The 23,411-nt window shown below is 56.1% G+C and overlaps 1 protein-coding gene across 1 annotated transcript; it reads left to right on the top strand.

Moving 5' to 3' along the window:
• The first annotated feature begins 39 nt into the window (after positions 1-39).
• LOXL1 (lysyl oxidase like 1) lies at positions 40-23,401 on the top strand. Its single transcript, XM_061181940.1, has 7 exons — positions 40-1,512; positions 14,836-14,944; positions 17,727-17,864; positions 18,356-18,512; positions 19,104-19,199; positions 20,803-20,918; positions 23,063-23,401. The coding sequence occupies exons 1-7, from the start codon at positions 357-359 to the stop codon at positions 23,067-23,069; spliced, it is 1,779 nt and encodes a 592-aa protein (XP_061037923.1). The 5' UTR covers positions 40-356; the 3' UTR covers positions 23,070-23,401.
• Positions 23,402-23,411: the final 10 nt, after the last annotated feature.

The following is a 23,411-nucleotide window of genomic DNA, read 5'->3' as shown; positions in this document are numbered from 1 at the left end:
AAACCTCCCTACGCTCCCAGCCTGTTGCTTATTCATTCAGAGTGGGAAAGCGCCAGCCCAGCGGCCAGCCAGTGCCGGGCTGGCCATGTAAGGCCCCCAGGCGGTCCTGCCTGCCCGGTGCCCTGCAGAGAGCCTCGTGCAGCCCTGGGCACCGCCCCTGCCCTGCCCTGACCCCTTGGCCTCGAAATGCTGTCATCGGAGGAGCCGTCCCGCTCGGGACAAGGCCAGGATGGACAAAGCTAGAGCTGGGGCAGGCAAGGAGCCGTCCTGTCCTCGAGGCCGTGGGAAGAGAAGGACGCACAGGGAGCCACTCCTGAGAGCCTCTCAGTCCACCAGGCCTCTGCAGAGGGGCCACCATGGCTCTGGCCCCAGCCGGTTGGCAGCTGGGGGCCCTGGTGTGGGGCGCCTGCGTCTGCGTCCTGGTGCACGGGCAGCAGACGCATCCAGGGCAGGGCTCGGACCAGGGACGCTGGCGGCAGCTGATCCAGTGGGAGAACAACGGGCAGGTGTACAGCCTGCTCAACTCGGGCTCAGAGTACTTGCCTGCTGGGACTCAGCCCTCCGAGGGTAACTCCCGGGTGCTGCTGGCGGGCGCCCCCCAGGCCCCGCATCGGCGCAGCCACGGGGGCCTCCGGCGTCGCCAGGCCCCGTCGCTGCCCCTGCCCGGGCGCATCGGCTCGGACACCGTGCGCGGCCAAGCGCGGCACCCATTTGGCTTCGGCCAGGTGCCCGACAACTGGCGCGAGGTGGCCGTCGGGGATAGCACAGCCATGGCCCGGGCCCGCACCTCCGTCTCCCAGCAACGGCACGGGGGCTCCGCCTCCTCGGCCTCGGCCTCGGCCTTCGCCACCACCTACCGCCAGCCGTCCTCCTTTCCGCAGCAGTTCCCCTATCCGCAGGCGCCCTTCGTCAGCCAGTACGAGACGTACGACCCCGCGTCGCGGACCTACGACCAGGGCTACGTGTACTACCGCAGCGTGGGCGGCGGCCTGGGCGCAGGGACTGCGGCCGTGGCCTCGGCGGGGGTCATCTACCCCTTCCAGCCCCGGGCGCGCTACGAGGAGTACGGCGGCGGCGAGGAGCAGCCCGAGTACCCGCCGCAGGGCTTCTATCCGGCCCCGGAGAGGCCGTACGCGCCGCAGCCGCAGCAGCCGCCGCAGCCGCAGCCAGCCGACGGCCTGGACCGCCGCTACTCGCACAGCCTGTACAACGAGGGCACCGCGGGCCTCGAGCAGGCCTACCCCGACCCGGGCCCCGACGCCGCGCAGCCCAACGGTGGCGCCTACGGCGGCGACCCCCGCCTCGGCTGGTACCCGCCCTACGGCAACATGCCACCCGAGGCCTACAGCCCGCCGCGGGCCGTGGAGCCGCAGCCCCCCTTCCGCGTGCTGGAGCCTCCCTACCTGCCGGTGCGCAGCTCCGACGCGCCCCCGCCGGCTTTGGAGCGCAATGGCGCGCAGCAGGGCCGCCTGAGTGTGGGCAGCGTGTACCGGCCCAGCCAAAACGGTAGAGGTGAGTACGACCCGTCCCGACGCCCAGGCCCTCCTCCATCCTTTACCGAAGGCCTCCCCCAGCTGCTAAGTAAGGACCCCCACCCTCCTCCCCATCAGCAGCCCCAGTGCTTCCCACCTCCCGGCCTTCGCCCTGTCCACGCATCATCATCGGTGCCACGATTTGACTAGGCAGTCCGGGGCTCTGACTTGGGGGGTAGGGGGTGGAGGGACTGGACAGGCTTTGGAAAGAGACACCTTCCAGACCTGGCTTGGGTCATCTGAGGACAAAGTAAAGGAGCCCCTCTCCCCTCCTCTCCCTCATTCCCATCAGGGCATGTCCTCCACTCTTGGAGGTGCCCCTCTGCCAGCCTCACAGGGTGAAGCAGGGAGCATCAGGGTCAGAAAGGCCTTAGGGGACGACTCTGGAGGTGTGGCAAGTTCCCGGTCACTGGCCATATGCGAGCTTGGCCTGAATGAACAGGAGGTTAGAAGAGAGATTCTGGGCTGACAGGAGTGCAGACTAGACAACCCAGAGTTCCTTCAGGGGCACACTGCAAGGCCCAGACTAGAGAGGCGAGTGGGGCACCGGCCTAGGCACCAAGAAACTTACTAATCGAGATAAGTAATATTTTAATGCATTTTTAAATCAAAAATAATGCAAAAAAATGAACAAAATATCAAAATTTTAAATAGAATCAGTTATGGTGCCATGCCAAACTGTATTCAAGCATGAGGCAAACTGAAAAATCAGCAATACTGATCGTCTTTATTCGAAATTTTGATGTTTTCTTCATCACAGATTTTTTTTTTGCGTTAATTTTGATTTTTAAAAAAATATTGCCTGAAATGTTACTTCTCTTAGCTACTGAGTTTTTAGGCGCCCTCTTAAATTTTGCACCCCAGGCCAGGGCCTCAGTCACTTCACTCAGTTCACCCTAGTCCTGGCCCTGGGGGAGAGTCCCAGGAGGCAGCTGTGGACCGGGATGCAGGGGGTGTTGAAGATATGACCTAGTCTTGGGAAAGCCCGAGGACTTTACACACGAGGACTCAGTGGAAGGGGCAGCCTTCCTTCTTCAGATGAGCAATTCCACATATGCTGATAGGAGGCGGGCTACCTTGGCAAGGGCCTACTAGTGGTCTGGCCAGGGCTGAACGGCCATTGGTCCTGCTGTCCTAGAATTCCCCTTCCTGCTTCTGTCTCTGCAAGTCCCAAGTCAGCTTTGGTCAAGGTTTTCCATTCAGTCCCCAATGCATATGCATTCCGCCCCAGCCTTGCCTCTTTCAGGCTGCAATTAATACCCTGATTCTTTACTCCTGACTCTCTGCTCCACAACAACGTTTCTGTGCCAGGCGCACCAGGTGAGGGCTGAGCACTGCAGGGCTCAGGGGCACAGGTAGTGCACCCCCAGCCTTTGCTCCTCTGCCTCTGTCCGCACGGGGACGCTTCCTTGTCTCCAGCCATACTGACCTTGGGTGAGAGAGGCTGCCGCTGGGGTGCAGGGGTGGGGACGCCCGTCTCTCTAGGGGCTGCTGGAGCCCAACGCTAGGGGAGAGGAGTGTCCACACTGGCAGTACTCACTCCCTCACATTCAAGGCGTAGCACTCAAGTTGGGTGCTGAATCCCACTTTGAGAACCTGCAGGAGCTCAGGACAGGAGCTAGATGGAAGGCCCTTCTGTCATGTGATGAAGGATGCATCCTCCTGCCACCGTGGCCTCACCCACATCTGATCCTCACCAGAGCTTGCAGCATCCCTGCAGCAGGGTGCGTTACAGCTCTGCATCAACTGCTCCCAGAGCTCCGTGGAGGAGAGCATGTTTTACCTATAGGCTAAACTTTTGTGGTGGCTTTTCTTAGAATGCAAGACCGCAGAGTGGGGCTCAGCCAAAAGGGCTCCACCTCTGGGCAGAGGAGAAAACCGAGGCCTCAAATAGCACTGCTGGCAGAGCCAGGCCTGGGACTTGACATCTACGCCCCAAGCCAGTGGGTTTTCTAAGGTCCTTCTTTAGCCTCTCAGTTCTTAAGGTTCAGAGGGGGACTGGCCAGAGCAAGGCTATGTTTGGAGCGGGGGGTGCTTGGTGCTTAGCAGGGCCTCTGGACATTGCCCCTGAGCCCCAGTGTTCAATTGGGATTAAAGACATTTCTCCCCGGAACGCAGTATACTAGATGCAAGCTGAATCCAGGCCCTGCCCTGAGGAAGGAATAGAAAAGGGGGCACCTCAGTGCTGTGATTGGGCAGGCACTGGGGGGATGGGTTAGGGGACCCAGGGGAGGGGCCTCCCCAGTCGGGGGCACTAGGAACTCAGGGAGGACGTCCAAGAGGAGGAGGTGCCCAAGCATTGCCACAAGCTGTCAGCACCCTCCAAGTGCCCCTTCCCTAGTCATGGGGGGGGAAGGTTTGTGTGGGGCGGTGCAGGCTAAATCGGGGCTCACAGAGAGGCCAGAGAGGGAGCAGACCTTCTCCCCCATCACTTGTTCCCCTTCCCACCCTGCTAGGCTGGGACCATGGAAAATCCCGGCTTGGGGAAGGCCAAGCCTTGTGCTTGAGATCAGACCCCCAGGCCTGGTGTGGGAGTCCAGAGCGGATTCTCCGAGACTGACCTCATTCCTCCTGGCCGCACACCCAGGGGTCTGAGGCTGGGCGCTGGCAGCCCACGCGCATGTGGGCGTGGACGTGGACATGTCCTCACAACACCAAACACATGTGCGCACCACCCACGTCCTCCACGTTTGGGCAGTTTCCAAGCGCCTGTCCAGAGCCTGGTTTCTTCCTTGGGTGCCTGCACCCCCTTCCCTCCCACCCCGGGAAGGGGGCTGCCCAAGGCCTCCTGCAGTACCGTTGTCTCTGAAACGTGTAACGGGAGGGAAGGCGAGGAAACAGAGGCCCAGGTCACATACCTGGTCTGCCTGTCACAGCAAATCCGTGCAGAGGGCTGGAGGGTGGCTGCCTGCTTCCCAGCCCCCTGCGCTGTGCCCCTCCCTTTCCCAAGCCGGGCCTTCTTCTCCTAGCCTCCTTGTCCCTGTTCCTGCCTCCTCACAGCCTCAGCTTCTCTGAGCTGGTGGTATCGGTGCAGACTAAGATGACTTCTGGCCCTAGAAGACCACGGCTTTTCTCTCAGGGCCTCCCCCTTACCCCCTCAGCCTGATTCACTGCCTCTGGCCACCCTATGAAAGTAACGTGGAGCAGCCGCCCTGGCTGTCCTCCCGGGGCATCTCTGATGGCTATGCCCACCTTGCCTGGCGTGGGTCCTCCTTCCCTGTCCTCACACAACCAATCGGAGCGGTGACTGCCTCCTCTCTGGTCCCTTCCAGTCCGTCCTACGCATGGGGCAGATACACCCTTGCATTGCTGACCATATTACTCTCCTGCTCAAGAAGGCTCTGTGGTTCCCAAGGCCTTCAGGACAAAATCTCAGTGCCTTAGCCTTTTGCACCAGAACCTGAGGCACCTCCTTCCTCTCCTCTCCTCCTTCTCCCTCTCTCAGGCCTCCACAGCCCCCACGAGGATCGTGCTGCTCCTAGGCCTAGGTGTTTCATGTCCCTGCACTCACACAGGGGTGTTTCTAGGGTACGTCCCTCTCCATCCAGCCTCCTGCACCCAAGAGGCCAGACAGGGCCCCTTAGTCCCTGAGAGCAGCCCTGGCTCCCTGCTGCACCCCCTACTACCTGCCCCCCTGACTCAGGTTGCCCACCCACCTCCACAAGGCTTGGAGTAGATGCAGGGAAGGACAGAGCAGGCCTGGCCACCCAGAGCATCCAGAGTTAGAGCCCCCAGGTGAGGATGATGATGACAACTTCAGCCATTGCAGAGGAGCACTTGCTGAGCTTTGTGGCTTGAATGTGCAATTTCATTCACCCGCACAGCCTCCTAGAGAGGTGGGGATTATGGTCCTCTGGTACAGATGAGAAAACTGAGACCTGGGGAGGTCTCACAGCTGGATGCAGCTGAGCCAGAATTCAAACTGAGCCTGTCATCTCTGCATTGCACTGAGTTGACCCAGGAGGACCCTCACACCACCTGCAAGCCAGCTGGGGCAGGACTTGAGCCTGGACCTCAGTTCCCCCAGCCACCTCCAGAGGGATAATTCTGTTAGCATACGTTGGACATTTTATATATCATCTCTTAATTCCCACAGCAACCCCACCAGCCAGATGCTGTTATCCATCCTGTTTCATAGATAAGGTGACAGGCTCACTTGCTGATTGTCACACAACCTCTTAGTAGTGAAACCAGGATATGAGTCTGCATGACTCCCCATCCTGAGTTCTTAACCCCCATGCATTATTTTTTTTTCTAAATTTTCATGTATTAAGGCTTACCTTGCACATCCATTTGGTCATTCAGCAGATACTTGACTCCTACCATGTTCTGGGCACTGGTTGCGACAGAGTGAGATGAAACGGAGAGAGTGCACAGCTTTGCGCACCTCCCCAGTGAGGTGTTAGCGTGAAGCCTTGTCATTCCCACTCTAGACTCCAGAACACTTGTTTAACAAGCACATCTACAGCACCTGACACTGTTCTTGGAGCTTTACAATTAGCTTAATCCTCATAACAACCCTCGGTATTGTTATTACCCCCATTTTGCAGGTGAGGAAACTGAGGCCCTCGGAGGTTAAGCCTAAGGTTGCATAACTGGTGACTGGTGGAGGCAGAATCACAGCTCAGCATCCCTCCTTCCTTCCCTGAAGTTGTCTCAAGTTGCTCCTTCAGAAAGAAATGGAGTCTTCAGGCTGAGGAAGTTGGGGTAAAGGGTCAGACAGCTATGGAGATAGAGGGACCTGGATCCTCTTGTTACTCCCCTGTTTGGCAATGGAAGGTCACTAGTGTCGGAACAAACAAGTCGTGTCCGGGGCAGCCTCATCGCAGGCAGATTTCCTGTCTCCTCTCGTATCATTTAGTTGCAAGGCCACATCCTCTCTCCCCTGTTCTCAAACTGGACCATCCCTGCAAGAAGAGACAGCTCCCATTTTAAATAATCATAATAGCAACTGATATTATTGAACCCTTAATATGCACCAGACACTATGCCAAGCATTTTATTTTTATTTCCTTGTTTAGTACCCCCAGCAAGCTTGTGAGGTAGATGATATTATACCCCCATTTTACAGAGGAGGCAACTGAGGCTAGAGAAGTTCAGTAACTCATCCAAGGTCTCAGAATTCAGCAGCCAAGCTCGGACCCAGGCTGACTCTCTCCCCCACTGAACCATCCCAGCCTTCCCTCTGCTTCTGCCCCTCAGGGAAGGGTATGTCTCCACATTCATTGTTTCTCTCAGGTCTAAACCCCCTAGGACACAAAAAGTTGGATTTTTTGCCTTGAGTTCACAGGCCCCACAGAGCCTTTTGGGATGGTGGCTGAGCAGGGTGGGGAGTCCTTCGGGACTTACAGGCACCAGGCTACTGCCGCACTTGGCCCGGGAATTCTGGCCTTTCGTCCCGGCCTTTCGTCTCCTCTCCTCCCTCTCTCCCCACCCCAGGGACCCCCATCTCAATCTCCTCTCACCTCCAAAGGGGCACTTCTCCCTAGTAGTCCCAGCCCAAGTCCACCCCACTGCTGTCCAAGCCAAGAGCACATGGAAAACTCCCCAGGGCAGTGGCTGGAATGGCAGGAGAGGAAGGGCGGGGGGGGAGGAGCGGGTGGTCCACCCAGGCAGCCCACACCTGCTTCCAATTCTGTGCCCGGCATTCCTGCGGAGTAGCAAGCCACTTGGGAGGAGGCTGGAAGGAGAGGCTGGGTCTCGTGCCTCCCCTGCCCTGACCTAACAGCCTCCTCACTACAGGCGGCTGGACCCAGAGGGCCTTTTTGTCTGGATCCAGGATTACAGGGCCGGGGCTGCACCTGGGTCCCTCTCCCCCTTACTGATGGACACCCAGAAACTGGGCATTTAGGTATCACCTGAAAATGGGAAGAGGGTGTCAGAACACCAGAGCAGGAAGGTACACAAATGCGGAAGTCGAGGCCTGAGGGGCCTTTGCCACCAAAGTCTCAGGAGACAACCCACCCTTCCTCCCCCTTGTGGGCCAACTGGAACCATGGGTTTTCCAACCCCAAAGCTAATCCTTTTTCAAAAGAAAGGGCTTTTGGAGTCTGTCCCAGCCTCTGCCTGATAATGAAGGCTGTGCTCACACAGGCAGTGCCAGCAGACCCTTTGTGGGGTGCCAGTATTTGTGCTCGTGCTTGCTGAGGGCGTACAGGTGCCAGGCCCTGAGCTGGGTGCAGGGAATTCAGGGGCGCCCTGGACCCATCCCTGTTCTCACCGAGGTCTCAGCCCAACAGCAAGAGACCAGGCAGGCAGGATGCCGCGGCCCAGACCCACTTCCATCTCACCCAACTCGCCAGCTCTCAGAACACGCTGTGCACCAGAGACCTGGGCCAGCAGCTGGGCGGCAGGCAATGGACAATCCCACCCTCCCCTTCCCCCAGGGGCTCTCGCCTTGCTGAGGAGAGCAGATATCATCTCATGAGGAAATTCAGCCATTCAACAAATATTCATGGAGTGCCTTACTTTGTGCTGATGCTGGTCTAGAGCTGGGTATTCATTAGTTTTAGAAAAGAGACAAAATCCTTGTCCTTGTGGATCTTGTATTTTCATGGGTAAACATAATAAGTAAGTAATAGAAGGGGGTAAGTACTGTGGAAAAAATAGAGATAAGTCAGGGAGATCTGGAGTGTTGGGAGAGGTTGCAAATGTAGTCAGGGTGGGCCTCATGAAGGTGACGTTTGAGCAAAGACTTGAAGGAGGCAAATGAGTGATCCATGCAGCTATCTGCAGGTGGAGCATTCCAGACAGAAGAAACAGCCAGTGCAAAGGCTCCAAGGCAGGAATCCCCTGGGGCTTTCATGTGTGTTCCAGTGTGGTTAGAGCAGCGTGGCATGGGTGTGGGTGCATTACGGGAGACAGGTCAGAGAGGCAACTGGGTCCAGATCATGGAGAGCCTGTAGGCCACTGTGAGGACTTTGGCTTTTACTCTCCATGCATTGGGGAGCTCCTGCAGTGACATTTAAACAGGGTCTCTGACTGCTATGCTGGGAATGGACAGTGCGGGGGGCAGGCAGGGGGAGTCTGAGAGGAGGCTGGTACAGGTGGAGATATTGGTGGCCGGGCCAGGGGTAACAACGGAGGTGGTGGGCAGTCAGTTTGGGGATATATTTTGGAGATAGAGCTGATGGGATTTCCTGATGGATTGGATGTGGGGTGGAAGAGAAAGAGAGGGGTCAGGCATAACAGAAAGGGTTATGTCCTGTGCAGCTGAAAGGATGAAGTTGCCATAAGCTGAGATGGGAAGGCCATGGGCCGAGTGGGTTTTGTAAGAAAGATAAAAAGTTCAGGTCACTGTGAAGGGTCTGAGGGGCAGGGAGGGAACCCAGGAGACCGTACGATCCTCAGGGGCTTCTGGAGGTGGAGAGAGGGGCACTAAGCAGGGCCTGCTTAGGGTGGGCTGGCAGGAAGGTAGGGGCTGTCTTCACAGTGGGAAGAGTGTGAGTGAGTGAGGTGTGCAAGGAGGTGGCAGAAGGCTTGAACAGAGGGGAAGGGAGCTTACCTCCCCAAAGGTGAGCGGCAGCCTCCTTCCAGCTCAGCCCCGGCTACTTCCTGGGCAATTTGCTCAATTGAACAAACACACATCCCCTCCTCTGAGTCTGGTCCTGCCACTCAGAGGAGCAAGGCCATCGCTGCCCGTGAACTGCCTCTCCCAGCCTGGTGGGGGCAGCAGGCCCGTGCTGGAAGAGGGAAGAGGGAGGAGCACCGGGTGGTGGCAGAGGAGGGCCTACAGGCTTTATGACCATCCTAGCTCCTTTGCCTGGGCTGTATTGCCCTTCATGGTGGACCGCAGCAGATCCTGCAGCCACCTTGCCTGCCTGCTCGTCACTCAGGTGTGGCACTGCCAGGCTGATGCTGACAATTTAATGTCCTGATTATTAGATAATAATTTCTCAGGACCCAGAGCGCTGGCTCACGCCCTGTAGGCCCTCCCAGCTCATCTTTATTCAGGCCATGTTCTGTGAGCTTTCCGCTTTCCCCACCTAGGGGCTCCTCTGGAGTCTGGCTGCTGGAGCCAAAATATCCCGCTCTGTGCATATTTCACAACCCACTGACCGGTTCCTGCTGGACGTTGTTTATCCTCCAGCCCCAGGCTCAAGAGATTAGGGCTCTTTTGCATTCTATTTTCCTTCATCTGCTTCTTGTGAGCAGGAGGCCTGGGGAGGAAAGATTTCCAAGGAGACGAGGTTTAAGGAACCCACAGAAAAAGGGAAGCCAAAAGGAAAACAGGTGAGGCGTGGGCAAGCAGCAGGAATGTAACCTCAGACCCTCCACTCCGGGCAGCCGCCAGGAACTGCTGAGCAGAAGGGAACAGAATCCTCCTAAAGCAGGAAGGATTTAGGTCAGACGGTGGGAGAATTTCCTGGCAGCTAAAGTATCGTCTGCAGAGGTTGTGAGAGGTCTTGGGCTCTTGCCCAAGGCTGGGGAATGGACTGAATAGCTCCTGAAAATATTTTAATCTCCAAGTGTTTATGGAGCCATCAAAACTGCACTCAAGGGGCAGTTAGTCTAATCTCCCCATCGTCCACATGGGAGACTGAGCCTAAGAAAGGGAAGGGACCTGGACAGTAGGGCGTTGGGCGAGATGGCAAAATTGCCTGCTGGAGTCTTTCCCACAGGAAGGCCCCGGCTGAGTCCTGCCAGGGAAGGGGAGGACAGTCCTCGGCTTCCCACGGGCTGGCATGTGGGCCAGCTGGCAGCTCCAGGCCCAGCCTGGGTGAGGTGGGAGGACATCAGCCCTGCAAGAGGCCTTGTGAAGGGGCCCTGGATCCCCCACAGAGGAAGCTCCAGGGGCAGAGCAGGGATGCAGAGTGCTGGTGCTTGTCCCTCAGCTCTGTGTCTTCACTGCCCTGGAGGGTCTGATGGGGCCCCCCCAAGGCTGAAGGGCTTCCTCCAGACCAGAGGCTGCCTGCAGAATGGCCTTGGGACCCGATTCACTCACATCCAGCCCCTCCCCAGCCAAATAGCCTGGCTTTGGTCGTCCCAGGGGTCTTTGCTACCCTCTGACTCAGTGTCCCCCCAATCCTGGTCCAGGCTCTGTGCAGCCTGAACCCCCGTGGTCAGCACATTGCTTCTGGGGAAGAGTTCTCACAGCGGGCCGGCCCCAGGCTCTAGGGCATGAGTGAGGTGGAGGACAGTCAGTCTGCATAAATGGAAGCAGTGAGGCCTAGAGAGGGGCCAGGCCCACCCAGGGCCACGCAGAAGGTCTGTGACAGCAGGGTAAGAAGTCTGGCTCCTGCCTACCTCCTGGGCATGGAAGGCAGGATGCTGATGGTGACCAGGCCTCCCTGGGTAGCCTGAGCAAGACCATCCACCCAGCCTTTGAGTGGTCGGCCCCATCCGCAAGGGTCCATCCCTGGGAGACTGGCTAGATGGGCTATGGAGGTTGCATACTGTGGAATCCTACTAGCAATGACGAGCAATGAACTTGACATATCTTAAAAGTTTACATTGGAAATCAAGAAGCAGAATGAGACTATAAGACAATGTCATTGATATACTTCAAGGATACATACCCACTTCCAACACACTGCAGATTTTACACAGAGACACAGATGTTCAAAGATATGTCTGAGGGTCAGGGTAAGGATAAAGGTTAAAAAAAATTAATTACAAGAGGGGCCGTACATAGACCAGTTTAGTTTGTTAGTTTGCTCTGAAATGAGAATTATGATCAATTCATTTCTCTGCATTTATGAAAACAGGAGTCTCTGGGAAAACTTCCCACTGGAACCTACTTTATAATGTCTCCAGTGCCAGGTCCAAGGGCTGGATGACTCCGTATGTTCTGGATAAGAGATCCCAGCCCCCCAACACACAAAATTATATCCCGTGACTGATGGTTCTCCCTGCCTTTGAGTAAGCTTTATCCTCTCTCCAGGATCTTCCCTTAAAATGCACACTTCTTGGGATGGTGGGGAGGGGTGGGGAGCACAGGTCTGGTTGTAACCGGACTTCACCCAACATTGGCCACCCTGCCTGGAGGGCCTGGTTGTACCCCACAAGCCAGAGACAGCAAACTGGTACCCTACATCCACAAGCCCCCACTCAAGCCTTCCCTCATCCTCCTTCTAACATCACACAACCCACCCACACACCCAAGCCCCTATGGAGGGGCTGAAAGCCCAAGCCTGCAGGCCTGGCTGCTGATGGAATGCCTCCTGGGAGAGCAGTGGAGAAGGAGGCATTGTTCCTTCCTGGGAAAACATACCAGCTGAGGGAGGGGGTCTGCTGTTCCCAGGGACCTCTGCAGGGATCCTGAAGGGGGTGGGGGGGACACAGCCTGAACTCCCAAGGCTGCTCTCTTTTCCAGCAGCTTACCCCAGGGCAGTGAGGGTGTGACAGGGGTGGAGGGCGGGCCAGGGGGAGCTGGTTAGGGGAGTCACAGGATCCCTGTGATGGTCAGAGATGCAGAACAAAGAACATAAAATAATGATCACGGTGATTCCATTTAAGTTCTGGAAAAGGCATAACATCTAAAGTGATTAAAAAAAAGATCAGTGGTTACCTGGGGAGGAGGGAGGGGGGATTTACTGGGAAGGGGCTGGAGGGAACTTTCAGGGATGATGGAAACAATCCATAGCTTGATTGTGGTGGTAGCTACACCATGTATACATTTGTCAAAACTTATCAAACTGTATGCCTAAAATCTGTGCATTTGACTGTATGTAAATTATAACTAAAATCATTTTTATAAAAAGAAGAATAACAAGTAGTGTCCTGGAAGGAGGTTGGGACCTAAGAGCTCCTCCTGGGGCTTCCCTGACTTGCTGTGTGACTGTGGGCAAATTCATTGCCCTCTCTGAGCCTCCGTTCCCTCCAGCACCTCTGTGTGCCCTGGTGTCCTGAGGGAGACAGGGTGAGGAGCACGCTCGTGGATGATTGGAACAGTAAAGTATGAAGCCACTAATCATTAAAGAAGCCTGCCTGACAGAGACTGACTGCCTAACGGTCAGTCAGCCCTGAAGCACGGTGGGTTGCCCCACTGAGGGGGTGAGTGGGGCCCAGGCCCTGCCCTCAGGGAGTGCATAGTCTGGAGGGGAGTAGACACAGGTAAATATGATAGAATCTAATTATAGATCAATACAGATCTAGTAGTGAGAAGTGTGTGCAGCTTGGAATGTCACTGCCAATCAGGGAAGACTTCCTGGAGCAGGAGGCACCTGCCTGAACCTGAGATTCCTCCACAGTAAAAGGAAGATGGTCATCTTTGGCTCAGTATAGGACCAGGATCAGGACTCAGTATGTGATCATAGCTGGGATGCAGTCAGAGGCCAGGAGTGGTACCAGCCCTTGCTGGCCCTGAATACCCCTGGCCTCTTAGCTGGCTCTTCCAGCTTCCCTGGACTGCATAGCCAACTCATGAGATGGCCTAGAGAGGAAGGGTCGGGCCAGAAAAGCTTTGTAGAGCCATCTGTGCAGTGTTTATTGAAACCGGGCCTGGGGTGGGGGGTGGTAGGCCATCTGGTGCCAAATGCTGGGTCTCATGAAGCTTCAGGCCCAGCTGACCCACCACCACATGTTGCTGAGGGAAAGGCTCTTTGGTAATGGGAAAGGGGACCATTCCTGTCTTCTTCACCTCCCCCCTCCCCCACACACAAGCTTCTAGGGACCAGAGGGTGAGAAACAGCTTGATACGGAGGTGGCCCTTGCTTTCAAGGCCTGAGGATCCCTTGGGAAATGACTGCAGGCATTCCTGGGGGCTTGAGTAATGGGGCCTAGGCTGGCCAAGACAGCCCCCATCAGCCAGGAGCCACCTCATCCTCACCCACCCTTGTGTTCCAAGCTTCCTCTTCATTCCGAGTAGGTGAGATCACACCGGCTGCTCCTGCATGAGGCCGGGGCCCCAGGGCGAGCAGGGGTAGGGTCTGGGAACCCCAGGCATGTGTTTGTGAGGGGTGGCGTGTAGCAGACACCTCTGGGAAAGGCTTAGAAGCCAGAGTTCCCCTCCTCTGCCTCATCTTCTGGACCTATAAGCTGACAAGAGGGTTTTGGCAGCAAGAAGGGGCTAGAAGCCTGTCTGCATGACTCAAGCCCCTTCACTGTGCCTGCCCCCCAAGAACAGAGGGCTTGAAAGAAGCTAAGAGGAACTTACAGCTTCATTTTATCATTTATCTGCCAGAATCCCTGCAGCCTGAGAGGGGAGGGTACATGGAGGTCCAGGCCCATTCCCGTTTAAGCTGGTGGCTGAGCTGAGATGGAGCCCAGGGCTCTGGAGTCCCCCTGCCCACCTCCCACCCCACCACGTGCCCCACCCCTTCCACACACCCAACATCAAGATCTTTCCTTCTTTATTCCATGTGGATAGGGTCTGGACACCTGAGTTCGGTTTCTGCTTATTCCTAATCATTCTCACTGGGACTAAGTTATGTACGAGGACGGGGTCGGGGTGGGAGGCAGAATGGACAGACCCCTGGCTCTAGCATAACCTGGGGAACAAGTGATCCAGGGGCTGGAGCAGACTCCAGACTTCCCCTGGGCACTGGGCCCTTGGCCCTGCAGGGCAGGGAGCCAGGCCCTCCTCAGATTGGAGGCCTGAGGCTGCAGACAGGGGAAGGTGTGGTCAGGTCTGGGGGCCAATGACAGGATGAAAGGAATCCTGAGAAGGGCGGGCTGGGCGCCCAGGCTGAGAATCCTGCCGGGTCAGCAGCCTGCTCTGGGGACATGTTTTCCTGTGAGCCCCTCCCTTCCTCATCACTCCCACTTCTGCCAACCACCGTTCACCTGGCTCTGCCCAGGAGCCTTCTGGGACCCACTTGGGGTCAGAAGGCCGGGGTTCTCTCTTGGCGGTTCACAAAGAATGCCAGTTGCAGGGGTGAGAGGAGCAGAGGGTGTCTGGGGTCTGGTGACCAGAGGCCTGGGAAATAAGGACACGAAGGGGAGTGTCTCTGTCAGGAAATTACTTGGTTCACTCAGTCCTCCCTCCAGGCCCTTGTTCATGCTACTCCCCCTGCCGAGAATACCCTTTTGTCTTCTCCCGCCCCCCAAATTCCACCCAGTCTCCCAGATCTGGCTCATGTCCCAGGAGACTCAGCGGTCCCAACAGCATGGAATTCCAGAGGTGAGCCCCTGCTCCCTGACCTCCCTGACCCCACACCTGAGCCTAGGGAGAATGGTTCAAATCACACACCTTGCTCACATTGGGAGGCTTCCAGGAGGAAGTGACAGCCTGTGTAGAGGAAGGAGAACAGCACAGGGCGTTTGGGGTTGGGGAGGTCTCTGGGCTTTAATCCTGACCAGCCTGACCCTCCTCAATGCCAACTATTACTCCCTCCTTCTTCTCTCTCTCTCCCCACTCCAGGTCTCCCTGACTTGGTCCCGGACCCCAACTACGTGCAAGCGTCCACTTACGTCCAGAGAGCCCATCTGTACTCCCTGCGCTGTGCTGCAGAGGAGAAGTGTCTGGCCAGGTAAGGAGATGAGGATGAAGCATGGACAGTCCCCAGGAGTCACCCAGAACCTGTGTTCATGGCGGCCAGGCTGCCTGCAGGCTGCACGACCCTGGCCTCTTCATCGGTGCGCCTTGCCTGCCCCAAGGCAGTCAGGTGGGGAAGGGAATGAGAGTGATCCAGCATTTCTGTATACATCACTATATGAGGAACTTAATGGCATTTGATCTTCACACCAGCCCCAAAGGTCTGTGTTGCCCTGTCAGTAACTGAGGAGCAGTGAGAGGAACTAAAACCTTCAGATCTGAGGTGTCTCATGAGAAGGTTCCTCGTGGGGAGCCCAGGGAAGTCTTATAGACACCTTCAGGATAGAGGGCAGGATTATGGAGCCATCTCCACAGAGGACAGGTGTGGGTTGTCCAGCAGAGGCTGTGGGCATGGGTAACAGTGAGGCCTCAGTTATGTGTTGCACTAGAGAGAAGGGAAGGACACCAGTTTACCTGAACCCAGGAGGTGAGCACAGCCGACTCTCCATTATTCCTGGGTTATTCTGCCTCTTGCAGAGCTTGCTTCTGAATTTATTGACAGCGAATGTTCTGTTCAAATATGTATGCTTTGGGGACATCTCCCTGTGCTTAAAGAACTAGTTAAAGATTATATTGACCTACTTCTTTTGTTGACATCTGTCTATGTTGAAAGCTCCTATTTTTCTTAATTATTTGCTTTTTTTAAACATTTGAACTCTATTTACTTTCACTTTTGAGTATCTGGGAAGCCCTTTAGAATCTCAACATTTTCTCACTAATGAAACCTCGTTCACTGCCACTCAGAATAGCTGACCACAAATTGTTATCCATCTGTAACAAGATAAGGAGCTTGCACTGGAATGTAACTCAACTCACTGCTTCCTTCGTCGAGAAAGTCTTGCTTCAAAAAGAAGAAGTATCAGCTGAACTAGACAGTGTGATTCGTGATGTAGTTGGTTTACATGCTGGTGCAAGTTCCTTATCTCACAAGAGACTGGCAACAGACAGTGTGCGAACGGGCACCAGTCCAGGGACCACACGTGAGTTCCACTCAGTCGGCCTGCCCACTCAGGTCTCGTCCCTGGGAAGAGAGCATAATGTACTGCTCCTGCTACAGTTCCTCCAGTGGGGAGGAACTCAGCCTCCACGGCCGTCCATTGAGGCTGAGTTTTGAGGAGTCTGAGTCAAAACCAAACTGTTATTCCGTCTTCATGGAATACCCCGTGTGCCCACACCTGAGCTCCCAGATGGGCTAGGGCGGAGGCACTGGGGCTCCATCCCAGGGCTATCCTGGTCTAGCTGGAGAAAGTGGCCTCTTACCCAGAACCAAGTGACAGGGAGTGGAAGGAGAGCTAGAAGGAGTGGTTGGCAGGCTGGAACTGTGGGCGGCCAGAGGAGGGAGAGGTTGGCAAGGGCTGAGGCATCAGCGGAGGTAGGGTGTGGGATACAGACCTAGAAAATGCAGCAGAACTGAAGCCCTGGAGCAGCAGGGCCCTCGGAGATTATCGAAAGTGTGGGCTGCAGACCGGTGCCAGTTCACAGACAGCAGGCAGAACTCAGATGAGGGAAGGGACTTGCTCCAAGTCTCACCACGAGTTTGTGGCCAAGCTGGGCCTAGAACCCAGACCCTAATGGTTTCCCACGGTGTGCTGAGCCCAACAGAGGGGTAGGACTTAACTGAACAGAGGGAAGGAGGATGTTTTGTTCCAACACAGACAAAGACAGATTCCAAGCTTCCCTCAGACAAGGCCAAGGGCCTTACGTCCTGGCAGACAGGAGCCTACACCGCCTGTTGTCCAGACATCCTCTCAGAGAGAGCTAATCCCCATGACTGGCCACCTCCTGCCTCTAGCCTTAGGGCCCAGACCTTAATGATTGCCAGGGAAGTGCCCCTGAGTCTGGCCAAGACAGCTGTCCACAGTCAGCTGAAGAGGAAGGAGCCTTCAGCTAGCCCTCGTTCCTACCTATGTGATGTGTGATCTATGTCCCCTCACTGCTGCCCCTCAGTTTTCTCTCTTTTCCCTTCTCTCCTCACAAGCCCCATCTCAGTTGGCAATTGGGGGTCAGCAAGTGAATTGTGAACAGGCAGTCTACACCAGACCAGTGCTTCCTGAGCAAAAAAGGGCAGGTCGCTGGCCCTGAAGCCACACAATCAGGGAGAGGTGGCCTACTCACACTGACCCAGCTCAGGATGTGTATGGTATCAGGGTGTGTTGTAGGCAGCACTGTTAGATCTCACAGGCAGTCACGATTCCTCTAAGTGGGGCAATCAAGGCAGACTTCCTGGAGGAGAGGACCCGAGTTGGGTCTAGGAGGCTGGGCGAGTTCTGGGTCAAGTGAACGGCACAGGCAAAAGTACAGATTAGTGAAAGAGTTAAGTCTGTTTGGGAAACAGTGTTTGAAGCTGGAACCCAGGTGTAGGGGGAGGGAGAAGGTCAGAATCTCCTGGATAGGGCTATTTTATAAAAGCCCTCTGAAGATTTTGATTTGCCCCCACCCTCAGGGGCTGTCCCCAGCTGAGAGTCACCTGCAGGCATCAGGGACCCTCAGAGGGTCATTATCAGGCCAAATGCTGCTTTAGAAAGACTCCTTTGGCAGCTGCCAGCCACATGGCAGAGGCCAGAAAGGAGGGGATGGCCCGCAGAGAGGAGCAGAGGCCTGAGCCTTGGCTTCAGGGCAGGGGTCAGATGTGAGAATCTTCAGGAACAAGCCGACCTACGCTGGGTGTTTGCGTCTGGTACCCAAGCCCACTCTGGTCTCCCCGCCTGTCCCCACAGCACAGCCTACGCCCCTGAGGCCACCGACTATGACGTGCGGGTGCTGCTGCGTTTCCCCCAGCGTGTGAAGAACCAGGGCACCGCAGACTTCCTTCCGAACCGGCCGCGGCACACCTGGGAGTGGCACAGCTGCCACCAGTGAGTGGGCTGCCTGGCCCGCCCCCTCTTCTGGGCCAGGGCCCTGGGCCTGAGTGCCCCTCCCCAGGAGCACTCCGGAGGGGCAGTGCTGGTGGGAGGGCCCCGTGAGTTGTTTTCTGCCAAGGATCCATTACTGGGGCAAGGATTTCTCAGAGGAGCCTTAGCAAAAGCCTCCATGGAAGATGGGACACAGAAGGATCGGTCTTGATAGGGGACGGAAGTATCTAGAATACAGGGCATCACCCAAGGGAGGCTGGTACAGGTGGGAGCCCAAGAGGAGGTGAGGGGTCCTGAGGAGGTGCCCTCCTAGGGTGACTGGCTCGGTGAGGACACCAGAGATGCTGCCTGTGGGACACAGCGACCAAGGAGCCCCAGGAGCCCTCAGGAGGCAGTGTCACAGCAGGGTCACCTGGGCCCATCTCAGGAGGGGAACAGGCTGGGAAGCCAGGGGTGACTAGGCCCTCTTCTCCCTCTTCTTCTCCTGCCCCCAGGCACTACCACAGCATGGACGAGTTCAGCCACTACGACCTGCTGGATGCAGTCACAGGCAAGAAGGTAGCCGAGGGCCACAAGGCCAGCTTCTGCCTGGAGGACAGCACCTGCGACTTTGGCAACCTCAAGCGCTACGCGTGCACCTCTCACACACAGGTTGGGCTGGAGAGGCGGGGCAGGGGCTCTGAAGGACGGGGGGAAGCCCTCCAGGGATGGGGAGGCTGAGCCAAGCTAAAGACGGGCTAGTGCCAAGGCTCCTGGCCGCTCAGCTCAGAGAGTGCAGGTCTTCTTGCCAGTCCTGAAGCCACCAGAGAGCCCCTCGGGGACTACCCTCCACCTCCATTCCCAGGGGTGTCTGCTCATGGAAGGAGAGGAACATTTCAACGAATTCTGGATGGCATGATATTCCATTTGCCTAGCTGTCCACCCGAATCCATCTTTCTGTCCAAACATCCAGAGAGTGTCCATCTATCCTGCCTGTCTGTCTCTCTATCCATTCCTCCATCCATCTCTCCCAGGCATCCCCCCACCTTCATTTCATCCCTCCATCTGACTATTATATCTATCATCTCTCTGGTCCATCCACCCAGTGGGCTTAGGACGGGGCAGACCCACTCTGAGCAGCTACCCCGGGCCAGGGTCAGGACGAATCACAGAGGAAGGAGGGCCCCAGACTGCTGAAGTGGGCATGGGGTGGCTCTGAGGAGTGCACAGCACCCCAACCTCTCTTCCTGTCCCTTTTCCTAGGGCCTGAGCCCAGGCTGCTATGACACGTACAATGCAGACATCGACTGCCAGTGGATTGACATAACCGATGTGCAGCCCGGGAACTACATCCTCAAGGTGGGGCCCCTGGTTGGAGGCACTCCTCCAACCTGATGTTCACGCTCGGTGTCCCGCCTCTGACATAAGCTTCACCCTCTGAGCATATCAGCTGATGATGTCCCTGAGGCCTGCACTTCCCACCTGAAGGTTTTAGCTTCAGACAGACACAGCCTCTTCCCATAAAAACACCGAGGAACCTTCGGCCCAAGTGTGGTGATCCTAGAGGAGGTGGTGACTCTGTCTTCCCTAAGTGGCAGAGGACTTGGAGAGCCATGGGGTCCATTCCCCTGTCTGTGGGCAGGGCAGGCTCTGTGCCATCTGGGAGAGGACACTGCCCTCCCTGAGAGAGACCCTCAGCTCCTCATAGGACGCCTGCAAAGCCAAGGGCACTTGTGACCAATAGTTCCTTCTGGCCTGAACCCCTCCTCCATGTACACTCACTCCAGTGCCCCGTCCCTTGCGGAGACAAGTAGAAGAGCACGTTAAGGACACACAGCCCAACATGGAACATACATGCAGGCTGAGCGGGGGCCGGGTCATCATGACCTCACCTGGGGAAGACAAATCTTAGCCTCCTCTTTGCAGGTGCAAAGCGAGGGTAGGGCTCACTCTACGAGGCCCCCTGGGACCACTGCTCTATGCTGGAGTAAAGGAAGAGCAGAGAAGGTGGGCCTGGGAGGCGGCTTTGACCGGCATGAGGACGGGCTGCTGGGTGGCTGCATTCAGAACACGGCAACCTGGAAGCAGTTCGTTGTGCCCCATCCTGAGCACCTCTCAGTGGGCTCGGTGGGGCCTCTGCTCAGCCTCACCCAAGGGCCAAGACTGTCAAGGGTATTCTTTTCCTTCCCTTATTCATCCACTCTCAACAAACTCGTGCAAAGGCCTTTCTGAGTTCTAGGTTCCGAGGATTCAAGACACATAAGTAATGCACAGTTCCTACCCCTAAGGAATGTAACTTAAATATAACATCATTTCCTCTCTTCTTAAATGCTCTGCAAATAAGGCTGGGTGTAGCCCACCCCACCCCTCCTTTATCAATCCAACATTTAAAGGATTTCCTTGTGTCCGGACAGTTCCTCTTCAGACAGGTTATGCTTGGGTCATCATCTCAATGAGTGTCAGGTGCCTTGGGCTCCAGGGCAGGAGATGCTACCTGGCATCAGACAGGCCTTCCACGGGTCACCTAGACAGGCATTCAAGGTGAAAGGGTGCGAGCCTCGGAGTCAGGGAGACCAGGCATGGGATCCCTGCTCGGCCCCGCACTCACTGCTGGGTTCCCTGGGGCAGTGGCTCTGAATGCCCCATGCGGGGCCCCCTGGCCTGGGCTCTGACTCTGGGGAAACCTGTCTTCCAAGAAGGATGATCCAGTGGTGCTTCCTTTGACTATGAGCTGCCTCTCTCTTCATTCCTCTCTCTGTCTCTCTGCATCTTCCCCTGTCTCTCCATCCGTGTGTCTCTGTCTCTGTGTCTCTTGGTCTCTCATGGTCTTTCTCCATCTCCCTGTCTCCCTCTCTCTGGCTCCTCTGTGTCTGCCTGTCTGCCTCTGCACCTTCCCTGGTGACCAAGTGAAGCACAGCCTCATGACCAGATCCCTTTTCCTTCTGTTCCTTTCCTTCTTCAGGTGCACGTGAACCCAAAGTACATTGTTTTGGAGTCTGACTTCACGAACAATGTGGTGAGATGCAACATCCACTATACAGGTCGCTATGTTTCTACAACAAACTGCAAAATTGTCCAGTAAGTGCTCTTCCCCCAACTCTCCGTCCCCCAGCCCCTCTCTTACCTGAGGAGCAGGCAGGGCCACGTGAAACACGTAGGATACCTGCCCTGTGGGTCACCTTGATGGCCGCACACAGCTGCGGCTGGACCAGCCCACAGGCTGGGCAGGAGGAGCCTCGTCCGTGCCCACCCCAAGTGGAGCGCTCAGGCTGCAGGCATTGATCCGGGGCGTGGCTCCCGATCTCTCCTCAAGTGGAGACCAGCAGCAGGCAGCGGAGTTGGGTGGAGGTGCATGGGCTCTGCAATCCTAGTTCTGTGACCCCCTCACTCTGTGACATCGGGGAGTTCACCTCACCTCTCTGAACTACGTTTCTCTTCAACACTTCCCACGCAGACTTGTGAGGAGGATTTAAAGGCCTGACATCTGTGTGTGTTCCAGGACCCTTCACACCGGTGCTCAATGAATGGCAGCTGTGTGATCATTAGTGTCCGTATCAGGTGGATTGAATTAAGCAGTCTCAGATTAGAACTGATTCTGGTTGGAATCACTTCTAAGCAGTCACCAGTCCCTGGGCCCAGATGTGGAGGGAGTTGATAAACTCTGCGGCCCAGGCCTTTGGCACGTGGCTCCTCAGCTGTTGCTGCCCCGGACTGGCTGTCCTCAGCCTCTCTCCTGATTCCTCACATGAAGTACTTTGCAGAGGGACCCCCTGCTTACGAACTCATTAAAAGCCCCATCCCACTCCATGTGAATTTTAAATGCTTGATCAGGTCAAAGCAACTCTTGTCCATTTAAAAAATAAAGAAAAAAAGAGTAGTCTCCTAGAGCTTTAGCCCATCAGCTGAGGAACAAATGGCAGGGATTCCAAGGCCCAGAGAACCATCTTTCCCCAAACATGTCTGCTTATTAATGGTTGATAGGTATGAGAGGTTTAGGCTATCACCAGGGTCAGGGCTCAGTGTGTGACCAGGATTAGGGCTCAGTGTGTGACCAGGATTAAGGCTCAGCATGCGACCAGGGTCAGGGCTCAGCATGTGACCAGGGTCAGAGCTTGGTGTGTGAGGGCTCAGTGTGTGTTTAGAGGTAGCCCTTGCACCCTTGGCTGCTACCACTAAGCTAATGTTCACAGCCCTCCACCACACCGTGAGAACAGTAGCCTCTGGTTCAATTCAGAGATTAGGTTCCTCATTCACAGAATTAGATCAGAATTATCCAGGTCACAGAGTGTGTTTGAAACAACTGACTCCCACCCCATCCCTGGCAACTTAGCCCTTCGGCAGGCCTGGGTTTGCAGCACCTTCTCTCTCCTCAGGGCTTGTCTTGTTCAGCCATTAAAAATCCAGGAGTCACCTAAACGGTAGAGGTTTTCTGGGAAGCAATTCTAGGGAAGGAGAAGGAGGGCAGGAGGAAGGGAGGCAGGGGCATACAAGGGCTGAGGGGTGCAAGGGAGGTGGGGAGCCTACATGCCCTCTTGTCCCCCCTGCTGCTGGGAAAGGTACATCCAAATAGCCTCCCACTTCCCCAGGTGGCACCATGAGCTGGGCCCCTCAGCAGGGCGGACAGAGAAGTTGCCCTGCGCCCCTCTCCAGCTACCCTGGGGCCTGTGGGTGCAGGGCATGCCGAGGCCCTTCCTCCTGAGCCCTTTACATAAGTGCTTGGAGAGGCTCAGGTCTCATTAGTGCGTCTCCTCAACCCTGACCACAGGCGGGCAGCTGGGCCAGCGCGCAGGAAGCTGGACGGAGCGTTTCCAGAAAGGCCACGGGACTGACGCCTGTGGGTTTCAATCATGTTTCTGAAGAGGAAAAAGGAGGACTTTTTTTTTTTTTTTTCAGAAGTACTGAGTTAGAGAAAACAAGAAAGTATTTCCAGACAGTAGCAGCTCTGCTAACGGCCTAGAAAAGAATCTGGAACTCAGGGCATGGGGAGAGGTGATGCCGAGACCGTGCCCTGCATGGGAGTCCATGAAACCCCTCTTTTTGGAGCCCCTTTTCCTGAGCCCAGATTACTGACGGAAATGGAGGCCCGTGCCTGCCCTCCCACTTGGGATCCAGGCTGTGGAAGGGAAGCGCTCAGCTGGGGAGGCAGTGGGCGCCTTGCTGACAGTTGAGCGAGGGGGCCCACGCCTCAGCCTGCCTTTGACCTGCTCTCTTTCTTTCCTTAGATCCTGATCTCGGAGAGGGTGTGCAGATGGCCAACCTCCCCACCTCCCAAAGCAGGCCCTGCTCCCCAGGCAGCCTCCTGCCAGGACAAGCCCGGCCCAAGGGGCCCAGCCACCACCCACAGGCAGGGGCAGCTGGACGCTGGGAGCATCCTTCCCTGCCCGCCTCAGGGAGCGAACGTGGACCAAAGCCACAGGGATTCCAGACGCCAGGCCCAGTTGTGTACTTAACTTTCCCCTACAGCGTGATTTTGTTGGTTGTTGGTTTTTATTTTTTATAGTTTGGCTATACCACAGAGCAAGATTGCCCAGACCTGGGCTGAATAAAACAAGGTTTTTCTACTCTGTGGTT

Source organism: Eubalaena glacialis, chromosome 2, assembly GCF_028564815.1.
Source record: "Eubalaena glacialis isolate mEubGla1 chromosome 2, mEubGla1.1.hap2.+ XY, whole genome shotgun sequence".
Lineage (NCBI taxonomy): Eukaryota > Metazoa > Chordata > Mammalia > Artiodactyla > Balaenidae > Eubalaena > Eubalaena glacialis.
This window is presented reverse-complemented; position numbering and strand designations above follow the sequence as displayed.

Coding starts and splice junctions, on each gene's coding strand:
- LOXL1 (XM_061181940.1), top strand. CDS start 357: ATGGCTCTGGCCCCAGCCGGTTGGCAGCTGGGGGCCCTGGTGTGGGGC. Junction 14,945..17,726: donor GAGGAGAAGTGTCTGGCCAG/GTAAGGAGATGA, acceptor CTGTCCCCACAG/CACAGCCTACGCCCCTGAGG. Junction 18,513..19,103: donor CGTGCACCTCTCACACACAG/GTTGGGCTGGAG, acceptor CCCTTTTCCTAG/GGCCTGAGCCCAGGCTGCTA.